This window comes from Salvia hispanica, chromosome 4 (genome assembly GCF_023119035.1).
Source record: "Salvia hispanica cultivar TCC Black 2014 chromosome 4, UniMelb_Shisp_WGS_1.0, whole genome shotgun sequence".
Classification (NCBI taxonomy): Eukaryota; Viridiplantae; Streptophyta; class Magnoliopsida; order Lamiales; family Lamiaceae; genus Salvia; species Salvia hispanica.
Window position 1 is genome coordinate 1677261 of NC_062968.1, and position 14055 is coordinate 1691315.

The 14055-nt window shown below is 36.0% G+C and overlaps 3 protein-coding genes across 7 annotated transcripts; all 3 read right to left on the reverse strand.

Moving 5' to 3' along the window:
- Positions 1 to 630: 630 nt before the first annotated feature.
- On the reverse strand, positions 631 to 1201 carry LOC125224513 (SOSS complex subunit B homolog). The gene has a single exon (XM_048127922.1). The coding sequence runs from the start codon at positions 1091 to 1093 to the stop codon at positions 737 to 739; it is 357 nt and encodes a 118-aa protein (XP_047983879.1). The 5' UTR covers positions 1094 to 1201; the 3' UTR covers positions 631 to 736.
- Positions 1202 to 1991: 790 nt separating this feature from the next.
- On the reverse strand, positions 1992 to 10388 carry LOC125223221 (methylmalonate-semialdehyde dehydrogenase [acylating], mitochondrial-like). Of its 4 annotated transcripts, none has more exons than XM_048126255.1 (20): positions 10226 to 10388; positions 8953 to 9404; positions 7983 to 8080; positions 7757 to 7828; positions 7520 to 7681; positions 7362 to 7440; positions 6774 to 6928; positions 5739 to 5802; positions 5394 to 5473; positions 5075 to 5140; positions 4472 to 4522; positions 4237 to 4388; positions 3920 to 4010; positions 3698 to 3778; positions 3360 to 3437; positions 3247 to 3282; positions 3108 to 3151; positions 2950 to 3028; positions 2678 to 2768; positions 1992 to 2600 (listed from the first exon to the last, which is right to left on the reverse strand). In XM_048126255.1, the coding sequence occupies exons 1-20, from the start codon at positions 10372 to 10374 to the stop codon at positions 2209 to 2211; spliced, it is 2472 nt and encodes an 823-aa protein (XP_047982212.1). In that variant the 5' UTR covers positions 10375 to 10388; the 3' UTR covers positions 1992 to 2208. The 4 variants fall into 4 exon arrangements, with proteins under 4 accessions (XP_047982212.1, XP_047982211.1, XP_047982213.1 ...); XM_048126254.1 differs by having other exon boundaries at positions 8839 to 9404; XM_048126256.1 differs by having other exon boundaries at positions 8839 to 9404; positions 10221 to 10388.
- Positions 10389 to 12269: 1881 nt separating this feature from the next.
- LOC125219491 lies at positions 12270 to 13765 on the reverse strand. Of its 2 annotated transcripts, XM_048121479.1 has the most exons (2): positions 13649 to 13753; positions 12270 to 13571 (listed from the first exon to the last, which is right to left on the reverse strand). In XM_048121479.1, exon 2 carries the CDS (start codon positions 13485 to 13487, stop codon positions 12606 to 12608), a length of 882 nt encoding a protein of 293 aa, XP_047977436.1. In that variant the 5' UTR covers positions 13488 to 13571; positions 13649 to 13753; the 3' UTR covers positions 12270 to 12605. The 2 variants fall into 2 exon arrangements, with proteins under 2 accessions (XP_047977436.1, XP_047977435.1); XM_048121478.1 differs by having other exon boundaries at positions 12270 to 13765.
- Between the last annotated feature and the right edge of the window lie 290 nt (positions 13766 to 14055).

The window sequence follows — 14055 nt, forward strand, 5'->3', positions numbered from 1 at the left end:
AAAAAACTTCAACTCTCCTTCTACCTTCACTTGGGATAGGTAGTCTCTATAATTGTTTGGGTTAGTAATGTCAGTTTGATGAGATTGAGCAATTTCAAAGTGAATCCGAGGAATACAAATATTTTAAAATTATAAATTAGGAAAAAAATTATTTGGATGGGGGATATTCCTACTATTTATTGTTATTGCAAATCAGATTACTTTTCTTATTTATAATAACTAAATCGAATATAGAAATTTATTAATTAGAGTCAGATTACTTTCTTTATCTATAATTAAAACCAAAAACAAATAAATTTAATAATTGAAAATCAGAAAACTTCTCATATCACAATCATAGCCAAGACAAACATGGTGTTATATCGTTTCTTCTAAATTGTACTCCCGTTTCAATTAAGTTGAGTCATTTTTTTTAATAAAATAAATAAAATATTCAATTTTTAATCACGTACTCTTTCTTTTTCTTTACTACTTTATTCCTCTCTCAGACTTTCAAACACAATTTATTAATCTTCGTGCCCAAAAGTTTTGTACTAGACAGAGGGGAGTATCAATGTAATTAATCGCTTTCAGACGTTGAGGATCACCTGTGACATTTCCTACTCAATCTCCTACTACGTACACACAATCTCCCAAATCACAATCAGTATTTTTCTTTGAATTTAATGAACAACATCAACATACTAAGTTCGATTTGGAATGAGATATTTAAAAAAAAAAAAAAAGGAGTTCACAATCAATCAATCTTGCTCAAATTGGGCTTCTCGACGAAGCGCATCGTGAATTCCCCAACTTTTTCCACGGAGCCTCTCTTCCCGGCCCTGAGCAGCAGGGTTTTCGGGTTGAGGTAGGAGAAAATGCCGTTCTTCAGCAGCAGTATGTCGCCGGGCTCCACCGCGTCGCACTCGTCGCCCCACAGCTGGAAGTTCACGGCGGCGGTCTCGTCGGCGACCAGGGCGAGGCAGGTTTTGCGCTGGTTCTTCACAGCCACGTGGCCTTTCTCCACGACTATGAATTTCGCGTTGATGTTGTTTTCCGCGGCTGGGACGATGCTCTTCAGCGGCTGCAGCTGCACCGTCGTTTCGCCCTCCATCGGAATCGGTTGTGGGATTTTGTGGTCCGTGTCGTTTGATCGAACACTTGGTGCCCCAAATTTGCAGTTAGTAAATCAAAGTAAAGCCTAATGAATTAATTTGTTGGAGATGGCGCATATTTATTTTGGAGATTGGCATAATTTAATTTTTTTATACTAGTCCTATTTACTCCACATAATTTGACCCAGAATTCTATTTCGAACCGTCCCATATAATTTATCCCACTTCACTTTTACCATTTTGGTAGTGTGTCTCATATTCCACTAAGCATTCTTACTCACATTTTATTATAAAACTAATACTTTAAAAGTAGGACCCACGTCCCACAACTTTTTCAACTCACTTTCCATTACATTTCTTAAAACTCGTGCCGGATCAAAGTGTCCCGAATTATTTGGGACGGAGTAACTAATAATGTGGGCAGTGGGCGCATATTTTTTATAAGTTGGCACATGTTTCTTATTATTTGAAATTGATTTTACAATAAGTCTAGATAAATTATTAGTATTAATTATTTTTTTAATAATATAAATAAATAAATCAAATAAATTATTGATAAGTGTTTTTGGGTTAATGTGTAATTTAGATAAATATGTAGGTAAGAAATATAGGACTACTCGAGGTTTATAAATGAAAATTTGAAAAAAATTATGATGGTCTTATTAGAGTAAATTTTATAACATGGCAGATAGTAATATAGTATAAAAAAATTTAAATTTTAAATTTGAATACAAAATAGTGAATTAATTAAAATACACGAAATTCAGTGAGAGCAATGGTGAATCACATCTCTTGAGTCATTTACTATCGTTAAAAAAACCAATACTTTAATTTAATATATTTATTTTTAATTATTTATTATATAACTATTAATTTATTCTCAAACTTATGATGAGATGAAAAACATAAACGAGACTATTAATAAGTGGCGAAGGGGGTTAGTTAATTCAACACTCAACAACCACATACACTGATATACATAGATATACTCTACAAGACTAATCTACCACCAATTCTTACTCTTCAACACAAATACAAACAAAATAAAATTCAAATCATCAACACGCAACACCAAGGCAAAAAATCGAGCCACCGAAAGGCTCAAGTGACTGACCTAAAAGTGTAAAGTCCAGTGAGAGCCATCCAACTGCGGGATCGAAGACATTCCGTCGCTGTTCGGAAGATCTCGGGATTGTTCTAGAGACTCACCATCACTGCTCGGGAAATCCTTTGAAGCTACTAATGGAATGGACATCCCGTCATGACTCGGGAGATCATCATGGAGCGGTAGAGGCACCCCTTCCCCATTCGAGAAATCCCTCAAGTGCAGCCCCAGCGACACGTCGTTGCTTGTGAAGTCGATGGATGGAAATGCGTGGACGTCTCCACTGTTGCTCCGTGCATCATATGATGCAAGTAGCGAAGAAGATGCTCCGCTGCTGGGGAAATCCTTCCACTGCTGAGTCACGGTTTTGATCTGCGTGTAGAACTGAAGACCGGCTTTACCTGCAGCGGGTAAGAACAATAGTTATGAACCTTGTTTGGCAATGGATATCAGAAGCTTGATGTTTTTAGTGTTTTACCATAATGGTTGATGTCGCCGGTAAACGAAGCGTCTGAACCTGTGAAAGAGAAAAGAGGCAATGGGGATGCAACTGCCACATTTACACCAACCTGGATTCAAATAAATCAGTATCACTAAAACCACAGAACATCGTTCGTCTGGTAAGTAGATGAGCTAAATCAGCTGAATAAACGAAGTTGAAATTGATTTTGGAAAAAGAGTGAGCTACTATTATGATTTAAACAGAAGTGCTCAGCAAGTGTTCCGAAAGCATTGCAGAAAAGTTCTTACCTGTCCACACTCGATCTCAGTCTGAAATTTCCTTGCGGTGGCACATGAAGATGTAAAAATGGACGCTCCGTTTCCATGTCTGCACCACGTAAATAATTAGGTTATGCAAGCAATATAAAAAATTGAACTCTTCAGAAAATCCAAGCTCACTGACTTACTTGTTTCTGTTAACAATGCCTATTGCCTCGTCTAAACTCCCAGCCTGAACACAAAGAAGGTCCGGAAGAGAAAAAATTAGTTAACATACTAAATATTTGCAGCGATGAAGACTATTTACAAGACGGGAATATATACAACCTGCATGCAAAGAAGAATTGGACCCAAGATTTCTTCCTGCGTATTGAGATTAAACGTTATTTGACTTATTTCCATAAAGCAATGAGCTAGGGAGTCTTCTGAAGATACTTTACCTTATAGCATTCCATGTCTTCAGTGATATCAGTTAGAATTGTAGGACCAACAAAGTTTCCAAGCTCATATTTAGGAACCTATTTTTTCATCATAAAACTATGAGTAAATAGATCAACCCATAAAACTACCTCGTAGTTCAAAAAAAACAGTTGTTGGGGATTCAATAAAAGGTATAGTAGTCAACAGCTCAATAACAAAGGTTTAGTAAAAATTTGGTGACTATCCAAGCATTTTTGACACTGTTGAATGAACATAAGGTGCCTAGAACTATAATATAGGCATTCATAAAACATGGGAGGGGGGGCTAACAAAACGATTAGAAGATCTAAAGACGCACCACAACTTTTCTCCCGTCAAGAACCAATCGAGCACCATTATCTACAAATGTTTGGACCACCCTGCATATCCTTTCCTTGACCTGAAGATCAGAGAGAACACTTATTAAAATCAATAGAGCCTCATTATTAGCAGCAATACTTATAACCTGCTTGATTAGTCAGAGGCACTTTAACTGTACAATCTTTAGGAAAAAAAAGAAGATTAAATATCATCGATGCACCTGCTTGCTGATCACTGGACCTAGGTCCACTCCTGGTTCAGTCCCTGCATCTACTTTGAGTGCCATGGCACGCTCCACCAGCTTACCTTCCCTGAGAAAATTGAGCCAGCACTAACTAGCTAAAAGTTTCCCCTAGTAACTGTTTATCTCATGCCAAAAACAACAACATACATAACCACTATATATAGATGAATATACAAGATTCTTTATAAATAATTAGTACAATAAGTTTCCAAAAATTTGTGGGCCCTCCTGGACTCTCCCCCATTCCCCACCAACAGGATTCATTTTAATAATCATGAATAAAGATAGCATACCAAGACTTAGAGTCTCCAACAAAGATAACAGTGCTGATTGCTGTACTCCTCTGTACAGCAGAGCCAAAGCCAGCACAAACCAAAGCATTTATAACAGTATCCATATGTACATCTGGCATGACTACTACATGACTCTTTGCACCTACATTGCTCTGAAATACCAACAAAAATCAGCTGCAAATGAAATCAAAACTATCAAGAGCAAATTGATGCTAAAAAAGAAGTGAACTTTCACCTGAACACGTTTACTGTTGGCAGATGCCCTTGCATGAACATACATTCCAGGCTGGAAACAAAAAGTCATGTGAGGCTATAACAACATGCCGTAATTACCTTCGACTACCAAATAACTGCAGAAGCTAGGTAACTATCAAAATAAGTGCGTGCTTTTTTGTCTCCACTGAACCACCAATAAGAAAAATCTTTAGTTGCTGATGAGATATCAGCTAGGCACATAATAGAAACCATTACTGTGTCAGAAAATGCAGAAAACAGCACTCTGGAATATTAAGTTACAGTATAAACCATCAACTTTATGTTCTTATGTATAAAATAAACCAAAAGCATGACAAACCAGGGTACTACTATAAGATAGGAGAGAATAAGATGCATGTGTTAAATATTGAAACGTAAATGATAGGGACCGAATCTGGAATAAGTCTATATAACCATATAAAAATGATCACATGCCTACCTAAAGTAAAGAATATACATACATAGGAAAGGGTAGAGATGTGTTAAACACAAGCCACTAAATAAAATCACTGTGAACATAATACACGTTCCACATGCACACTTCCAGTTAGAAATGAAAAAAATATGGCAAAACTGAACTCACTGCATCTGAGCCAACGTATGACACAGCCTTGATTTCATCATCATCGCATATGGCATCAATGATGTCCTACGAAATCTCAAAAAAATATTAGAAGCAAATATTCGTCAGATAACGCAATAATACTCCGTAAAATAATTCATGATTTTCCAAACACATTGTCTAAAGCATTTTTTCTACTGGAGAGCCACAATCAACATGGATAAGCAGTATGCAATAGTTAAGGAAGAACCCACAAAATCAAATCATCCTAAAATTTATTAATATGACAAAACAATATATCATAAAAGAGAAAGATTCCAAATACAAACAGAGAGCTCACATTGGTGCCATGTATAACATTTAGGACTCCATTAGGCAAACCAGCCTCCACCGCTAACTCGGAGAGATGCACACAAGCTCCTGAGAGTAAAGGAAGGGTCAGAAAAAAGGGCATTTACTTTATAATGGTGCGTACAAAGCAGATAAAGAACATGCAATCCACAACGAGGATCTAAAAGTAGAGGAAAACAAGTAAACATTAGCAAATGGTATATCATCAGATAAGTGTCAGAACTTTCTACATACAAATGCTAGTGAAAGATATTAAAAACTAAGAATGACTAATGATCATATATCACTAAAATCAGATAATCTTTAAGTTAAATGTGACATTCTATAAATATACCTGGAGCTTTCTCAGAAGGTTTTAATATGAATGTATTGCCACATGTAATAGCAATCGGAAACATCTGCGGAGAATTTTCATGCAGTGAGAATAACGAAAGTGTGGAAACTACAAGATTCAAAACAGTAAGGATTGATAAATGATAACTAAAGAAGTAGAATTTGAAAATTGAATTGGAGAATATGCCCAATAGACACAATGCAACTCACATGGTCATCTCCAGAAACATGGTATAGTTTTTGAAGGATGGAAAAATCATTTGGAACCTTAATTTAAAAATTCTCATAGTCTAGTACTCCCTCCGTTCCTTCATAGTTGAGTCATTTTTCTATTTCGGGAAGTTCCCTCATAATTGAGTCATTTCCATATATAGTAACTTTTTCATCTCTCTTACTTTACTTTCTCTTACTTTATTCTCTCTACTTTATTCACTTTTTACTTTATTCTCTCTACCTTTTTTCTCTTTCTTACTTTTTTATCTATTTATTTAACACATTCAACATTCATTTCTTAAACTCCGTGCCGAAAAGTTCTGCCTCAACTATGAGGGAACGGAGGGAGTATATTATTTAGTATTGTATATTTTTCCCAATTTTATTATTGCCATATGTGCATATCTGTCTGTTGCGATTCTAATTAAGTGATGTTGATTAAAGAGACTATTTAAGCTTCAACTTTAAAAGAAGACTTCTTTGGAAAACCATTTAATAACACTTGCCTGACAAGATTTTTGATTGTTTACATGCTAAGCTGGTTAAGTAATTGTTTCTAAACCTTTAAGATTTTTAACACGGATACCTTCTAATGATTCGCAACAGTGTCTGTAATTAGCAGGTAAACAATCTATCCTCTACTCTACAGGGAAACTGGTTTCGACAATTCATTGAAGGAACGCCCATCCTAACAAGCTACATCTTACAGGCTAGAAGTCAACCGTATTTGATATGAAAAGCAAGGAGATTTTCAACGGTTCATATGCATAAGAAGCAAACTGTAGCTTCAGAAAGAAACAAGCAGAGAGAACTAGAAACCAACCAATAACGGAATCATGGCAGGAAAATTGAAAGAGCATATCCCAGCACAAATACCAAGGGGCTCACGGATGCTATAAGTATCAATGCCATTTGATATATTTGGGAAGAAGTCCCCCATATGCAAATTTGCCATTCCACAAGCATGTTCAACAAGCTCTGCATAAAACATTCTATCAGACTAAACCACGCAGCTTGCTGAATCTCCACCATGAAAGAAATCATCAAATTTGACAAGTAATTCTTCTTTGGTGTTGATGATATCGTTCAGTTAAAAATCATTGAGAAAAAAAGTAGATAAAATAGAATCAGAGAAAAGCAGATCTACACTCAAAGTGTTCCTAAAAGTTACAAAGATCAGATGCAACTCTAACTTTAGTTGAAGATTATTCTGTCCCGTTATGTTCTATCCAGCAAAGAGGTAAAGTATCATATTAAGATGTTTTTTATTTGCTCTATCAATGTATGAAGTTCCAAGGAGCCTAATATTTAAATTCCAAGTACCACATGTTTTTTTTTCTCTTTTTTGAGGCCACCGCCAAAGGAATACATGGTTTAGTAAGGCAATAATTGCAATAAAAGACGGACTCACCAATCCCTCGGGAGACATCATTAAAAGCATCCTTTAATGTCTTACCCTGCTCTGATGTTATGCAGCTGGCAAGCTTATCCTGGAAACAATTGTAAGGTCTTCAATAACTTGACTCGTAAAACTGAAAGAGTAAAGAGGTAAGAGTACCAAAAATTTACAATATCACGTCGAATAAGCTCTTGAAGCTTAAACATAATTCGTTGCCGAGTAGTAACGGGGGTATTTCGCCAGGATGTAAATGCTCTTTTCGCTGCAAATACTGCAGCCTTAAGCTCCTCACCCGTGGACAAAGGAACTTGTGCAACCACTTGTTGTGTGGCCTATAATTGTTTATAAACTATTAGCATTAGATACTTTAGAAAACAGTGATGACACATATACATTCTAGCACTCACAGGATTTAACACATCGACAGATGATGATGACTGTGAATCAATAAATCTACCACCAATAAGATTTGGGACCCTCTGTGAGACCACAAAAAAAGAAACATTCCAAAAGTATAGATTAGATATAAACCCAGATATGAGACCACTTAGCTCTCACTAAGAGAGTGACCAATAAAACCCAGTCATAGAATAGTCTGAGAAATAAAAATTTCATCTGTGTGGCACTCATTACCGGGGGATACCGTTTCTTCCATGATGGCTCCGAAGATGTTGAAGGTTCAGAGTTTCCCTCAACTGCTGTAGGAGATTTCAGTGTCTTCAATCTCCTCACTGTTGCAAAAGATATAAATAAGGCAATTTATGTTACATCTCAAGTGTATGCTAGGAGGAACAAGGCCGTTTGGAAGGGCACAAAATCAACATACTTTCTACAAGAGTCGGAAACATACAAGTCCCTTCAGATGTCCATGTTTTGAAATGAAAGCAAAAGCTTTCCCAATATTTGTTATATCAAGAACTCGATAAAGACAGGCTCTTCATTTTGCACCATGTCTGCCCTCCCAGGTTTTACTTGATTACTGTAATGCGATTTTTAGATATTATGAAATGGTAAAATTGTCTCTTTGTCCCTGGCAGCTATCACTGGGAAAATTTATTTGATTTCAACCTAATCTTCTAAAACATCTGACTGGACCATAATTTAATGCTGGGTGGGATATCTTTCATAATGTCCACCTCGCAGGCCAGGATGATATACATCCTTTGGTTGTTAATCTCCATCTAATATGCTTCAGTAACAAATAAACAATGCCTTCTTCCCTTTTATGTTCCCTATTCTCAAACATGATTCTCTAATCAAAAGAAAAAGCAGGAAAAGATATACCACATGATTATTAGTTGCAAGCGAGTAAAATATAATGGGTTGGTGTGAGGCGGTAATCTCACGGTAATCTTATTTACGATATCGCATTATCATGGATTATCGGAATTCATAGTGAAGGATGAGTGGATGACTGTGGCCACAGTTACGAAAATAATGAGCTTAAATGTATCTATAGTTTAGAAGATGATTAAAAGGAAACATAGACCTGTAAGATTCCCTTGCCGAAGCTTGGCTTTCACATTATAAACATGCTTTGGTGTAGATAAAAGCTCGGGATTTGTTTGTCTAAGTCTTTTAAGTATCTGGCGAGGTTTCAGACCTGCATCTGTCATTTCCTTGATTAGCATGACTTCTCTCTCGTTGAAGCGCCGCGCAGATGGATGTTCTGATATGTCCTTCATTGGTTCATGATTATGTGAACCATTCTTAACTGTGAGTACCCACAAGCCATCCTCCTTCTTACCCACTAGCTCGAATGGGCAGTTTGTCAGTCGCGAACCAGATTTCCTTTTGCGCAGAGGTTCACCAGTGGCCTCATCAATAGTTTTGCGCCTATCTCGATAAACACCTCCTCTGTCACAACCAAGGACTACAACTCTCTCCTTCTTAGACTGCTTAATGGTGACAACATATCCCTGAGAGACGGCAAACTCCCCAACATGTTCAATAAGTTCTTCTCTATCAATGAAACTCCCAGGTGGAGGTGGGAGCATCTGTGGAGTTTCATCAAACTCCATGTAACTGGTCAGGGCAGATCCTGGAGAGCACAAACTATATCCGCTGAAGTCAGAATAAGCTCTCAAAATCACGGTGACTAAAAAAGTATATCAATTCATATAAACCCGGGGCCAATAACATCTGCGCAAAATGACTATAATAATAGTTACACTACTAATGGATAGAGATTAAAATTGGTACATCACATATGTGTTAAGTAAGAATACAAGAATGGAAGATGTGGCTGACATTGCTAACTACAGTCCTTTTCTTCGAAAGTTACTACAATCCATCTAGAGGCTCCCTCAAATTACATAGTTTCCATACGATTATTTTGATATCCCACTGTACATAAACTATTGTTTTCAATTCTTTTTCCTTTCTCAGTTTAACCACCTGCATTTCAAGTATCTGTAAGAGGTGAGTGGACCTATTCAGAAATCTTTCGCAAAATTTTTTTTGATCCATAGGATCACAGCACCAGCTGATTTGGCAGGAAAGCTCTTCAAACCATAAGATACAACACGGTTTCAATATCGATTCAGTAATTCACAATGTCAACTTCACGATACCTACATTTCACACAAATGCAAGGAAACAGAACAAAAACTAACACTACACATCGCATAACACGGTAAAGTAACAGCAATGCACCAACATTGATCCTAAAACCATACAGCGAGATAATGCAAATCACATTGCAGCTGAGAAACGCAGGGAGAACTCAAATTCGTTAACATAATCAATGAATTCAAGCATTTCTCGCAACTAGTTCAAATAATGCTAAAAATCAGAATCAACAGGTTACTGATCTAATGCGATTAATTCATAATATCGGAATTAGAAGTGAGGAAACACTGAGGACTCTACTTTACCGGCGACGGAGATGAAACCGGCGGTGGGGAGTGCTGATTTTTCGGAGTCGGAAGTGAATCGGCAGTTTTCTGTTTACTTTATTTATTTTGTCTTTTTCTTTTACTTTTAAATTTTGTGAAATTTTTTTAGAGAAAGAGAGTGGAAGCATGGATGGGGAACTGGAGATAGCTATAACCCTAGTTCTGAATTGATTCAGATATTTCTCAGCAAGGGCATTTTTGTCATAACCAATGTTATTTGATCCAAATGAATTTATTACATTCATCCATCCCTTAAATTTTATTACTCCCTCCGTCTCACGTTATTTGAGTCACTTCTTTTTTTACACTCGTTTTAAAAAAAAATAATAAATAGTTAAAATAGAGATAAAATAAAGTAAAAAAAGAAAATATTTATTCTCTACATTATTCTCTCTCCTACTTTTCTTTCTCTTCACTTTAACTATTTAGTATTATTATTTTTTCAAAACGAATGCAAAAAAGAAATGACTCAAGTAACATGAGACAGAGGGAGTATATTTTTTCAATTTCGTATCCCATAAAATTTATCACATCTCATTTTTTACTATTTTTGGTTGTGGACCATATATTCCACTAATTCATTCTAACTTACATTTTATTATAAAACTAATATATATACTTACTATAAAAGTAGGACTCACTATTTTCACTAACTTTTTCAACTCATTTTCCATTACATTTCTTAAAACTCATGCTTATTCAAAGTGTGACAAAATTTAAGGGACAGAGGGGAGTATTCGTTAAAAATATTACTCTCTCCGCCTCACAATAGGAGTCAATATTTGGTATAGACATGGATTTTAAAAAATGTAAAGAATAGTGGGTTGGAAACGTTAGTTGAATCTGGAGTCTATTATTTTTATACTAATTTTATAATAGAATGTGAGTGAAGTGAGTTAGTAGAATTTAATACCTAGTTACAATTTATGATAAAAAGTGAATTGTGACTCTTATTGTGGGACGTACCAAAATGACAAAATGTGACTCTTTTTATGGGATGAATGGAGTTTTCTATCTAGAAAGTGATCATATATATTCCCTTTTCGTCTATATTATAATGTCTCGTTTTATTATTTCGATTATATGCAATTAATGTGAAACAAGAGGACTTATTCTACCCCTTGAAATATTGCTTGTTTATTTTTTAGAATGTTTTAATAAATTTTAGTAGAAAAGTATCTAAATGAGTGAAAAGTAAGCATCTAGTCGAAAGTTTGAATGCTTGAGATTTAATTGTGTAACGTATAGATAATCTTATTTTTGAATCGTAAAAGCATGGCATAAATAATGTTACTGGAAAAACATCCATCGAATCCATTTATTTTGCTATTTGAAGATTTGTAAACATGTGAGCATTGTTATAATTTTGGTATTCAATCAAAACCAATCGTTTGTTTTAAATCGTGGCATTTGATTCATTTACTAATTTTTGGATGATGTGCCATTTATTTTGCTATTTCAAGTTTTGCAAACATGTGATCATTGTTAATTTGTTATAATTTTGGAATTTTTGGTATTCAATCAAAATCAATCGTTTATTTCAAATCGTGGCATTTAATTCATTTACTAACTTTTTGGATGATGTGGGACATAAAGAACAATCTATTTTTAATTTAATTTAATTTATTGATGAGCTCGGATATGACAATTTTTAGAGTTATATTATAAACAACAATTCTCAAAATTACAAAAAAAGAAAAGAAAATACTCTCTTGCATCATTTCACAAGGAACTCATGATTCAACTGTCCAAGTATTTCTCATGACTTAGGTTTCAAACAAGATATGAGCTGATAAAAACCAGAAATAATTCTAAAACTGCTGCAAACTAATCTAATCATGATAAATATCAAATCAATGTAATGTATACCAAAAATTTTATTTCCAATAGAGCAAGTTGCAGTCATAGTTTCAAGAAAAATGAACTTCAATATAGCTATTTTCTCATCATCTTCTTCACACTTCACATATAGCTTAAAATCATCATAAGAGAACTGGGTTTTCACTAGTTACAACTAAAACAATTAGCCAATAAATTATCATTCAATAATCCCAAGATATTCCAAAATATCCTTCAAAAAGAGGTGAAAATTAGGACCACAAACACCCTAAAACTACACCATAGCACAAAAAAAGATTGTCTTTTTCCAATCATCAAGAAGAGAGTCAAGACTGTGGGGGACCATTTAGATATATTCATATTTATGATTATGTTCTTCCTCTGTTTCATCACAAGATCCTCCTTCAACAAATTGCTTTTTTACTTTCAGGATATTCATTTTCTGATTCCTCCATAGCACAAAATGCAAGAATCTAAAGCAAAAAGTTAGTAGTACTATACAAGAACAAGATTCCCCTAATCAATCCGAATCACGGGAGCTATATAGCACATTTTCAAGAGCATCCAAGATATTACCATTCAAGCAACTCCGAGCCTCGTCTTCCTCCTCCTCCTCCTCGTTATCGTTGTCTTCGAATAGCTTCCCCTTGAACTCGTGCTGCCACACGAGTGACTGGAGCGACCTGATCACGTGCTGATCGTGGATTTGCTTCTCCTCGGACAGCCTCCTGTACTGACTCCACTCCCTTTCGAGCAAGCTCTTCTCACTCTGCAGCCGCAGAATCATCGCCATTGCCTCCTCGGCCGCAGTGGCCGAGGCTGCCCTCTCCTTCACAAGTTCTGCTTGAAGATCATTCACTTTTTGCTGCTCAATCTTCAGCAATTCCCTCAATGTTGTGATATCTGATCCAACACCTTCATCATCATCATCATCCTCAACATTATTCTTAGCATCAACTTCAACATCTTCAACATCTTCACCATCACCATTATTCTTCTTAGCAACAAATCCATCATCAGATTCAGAATCAGATACAATTTCTCCATTAACTTCATTCATCACTGCAATTTTTCCACCAACATCACTGCAATATTTCAAATTATCAATCTCATCCACCTCAATTTCACCGATTAAATTCGACAGCCCCGATTTTCCACCACCAACAGTTTTCGAGCAAACCCCAACCCTCAAAACACCTAATTCCCCACTCAAACCGCACAGAAATCGAACCAAACCGCTGCAGAAATCACGAGACAACACAAATCGGAGGCAAAATCCGAACATTACAAACAGCCAAAGCCCTAGAATTCGGTGAAACTCAATGAACATCCCAAAGAGGAATTTGCCACAGCCTAGTTCATAATGCAGGGCAAAATGCCTCAAAAACGAGACGCATTCCATCGCAACAACGCCTCCGAGAATAAGCTTGTGGAAACTCTTGTGAAATCCGAGAACAGAGCTCACAATCAGAAGGTGAACCAAAATCTGCATGTGAGCAACAATTTCTGCAAAATGCAGAGAGACTTGCGCAGAAAAAGTAGCAGGTTTTGTCCGATACTTACTCGCGTGCTCTTCTAGAGAGAGAGAGAGGGAATTATTGATGCAACTGAGAAGCGACGATCATGGCGGCAGAGGGCGAGGATTTGGCAGGTCGCAACCAGAAAATTAAAATGATGAATCTGTTCAATGGCTTCTGATTTTTTTTATATAGGCGGTTATTGTTTTTTGTTTTGGTTTTTATTTATATTAATTAATATATATTTATGTTTTTGGTTATTTCGTGGATAATGAATGAGAGGGAATCGTGGTTTGGGATTAGGGCTGGGGAAAAATACCGAAATACCGGCCTTATCGTATCGAAAAAATACTGAAAATACCAAATTTTCGGTATATCGTGACTTTTGGTACGGTATGATACCTTCCCGAAAGATTCCGGTAAAAGGTAACGGTACGAATTTTCAAATACCGT

Coding starts and splice junctions, on each gene's coding strand:
- LOC125224513 (XM_048127922.1), bottom strand. CDS start 1,093: ATGGAGGGCGAAACGACGGTGCAGCTGCAGCCGCTGAAGAGCATCGTC.
- LOC125223221 (XM_048126254.1), bottom strand. CDS start 10,374: ATGCTTCCACTCTCTTTCTCTAAAAAAATTTCACAAAATTTAAAAGTA. Junction 7,682..7,756: donor CTGTCGATGTGTTAAATCCT/GTGAGTGCTAGA, acceptor AAACAATTATAG/GCCACACAACAAGTGGTTGC. Junction 3,438..3,697: donor TTGACGGGAGAAAAGTTGTG/GTGCGTCTTTAG, acceptor ATGAAAAAATAG/GTTCCTAAATATGAGCTTGG.
- LOC125219491 (XM_048121478.1), bottom strand. CDS start 13,577: ATGCAGATTTTGGTTCACCTTCTGATTGTGAGCTCTGTTCTCGGATTT.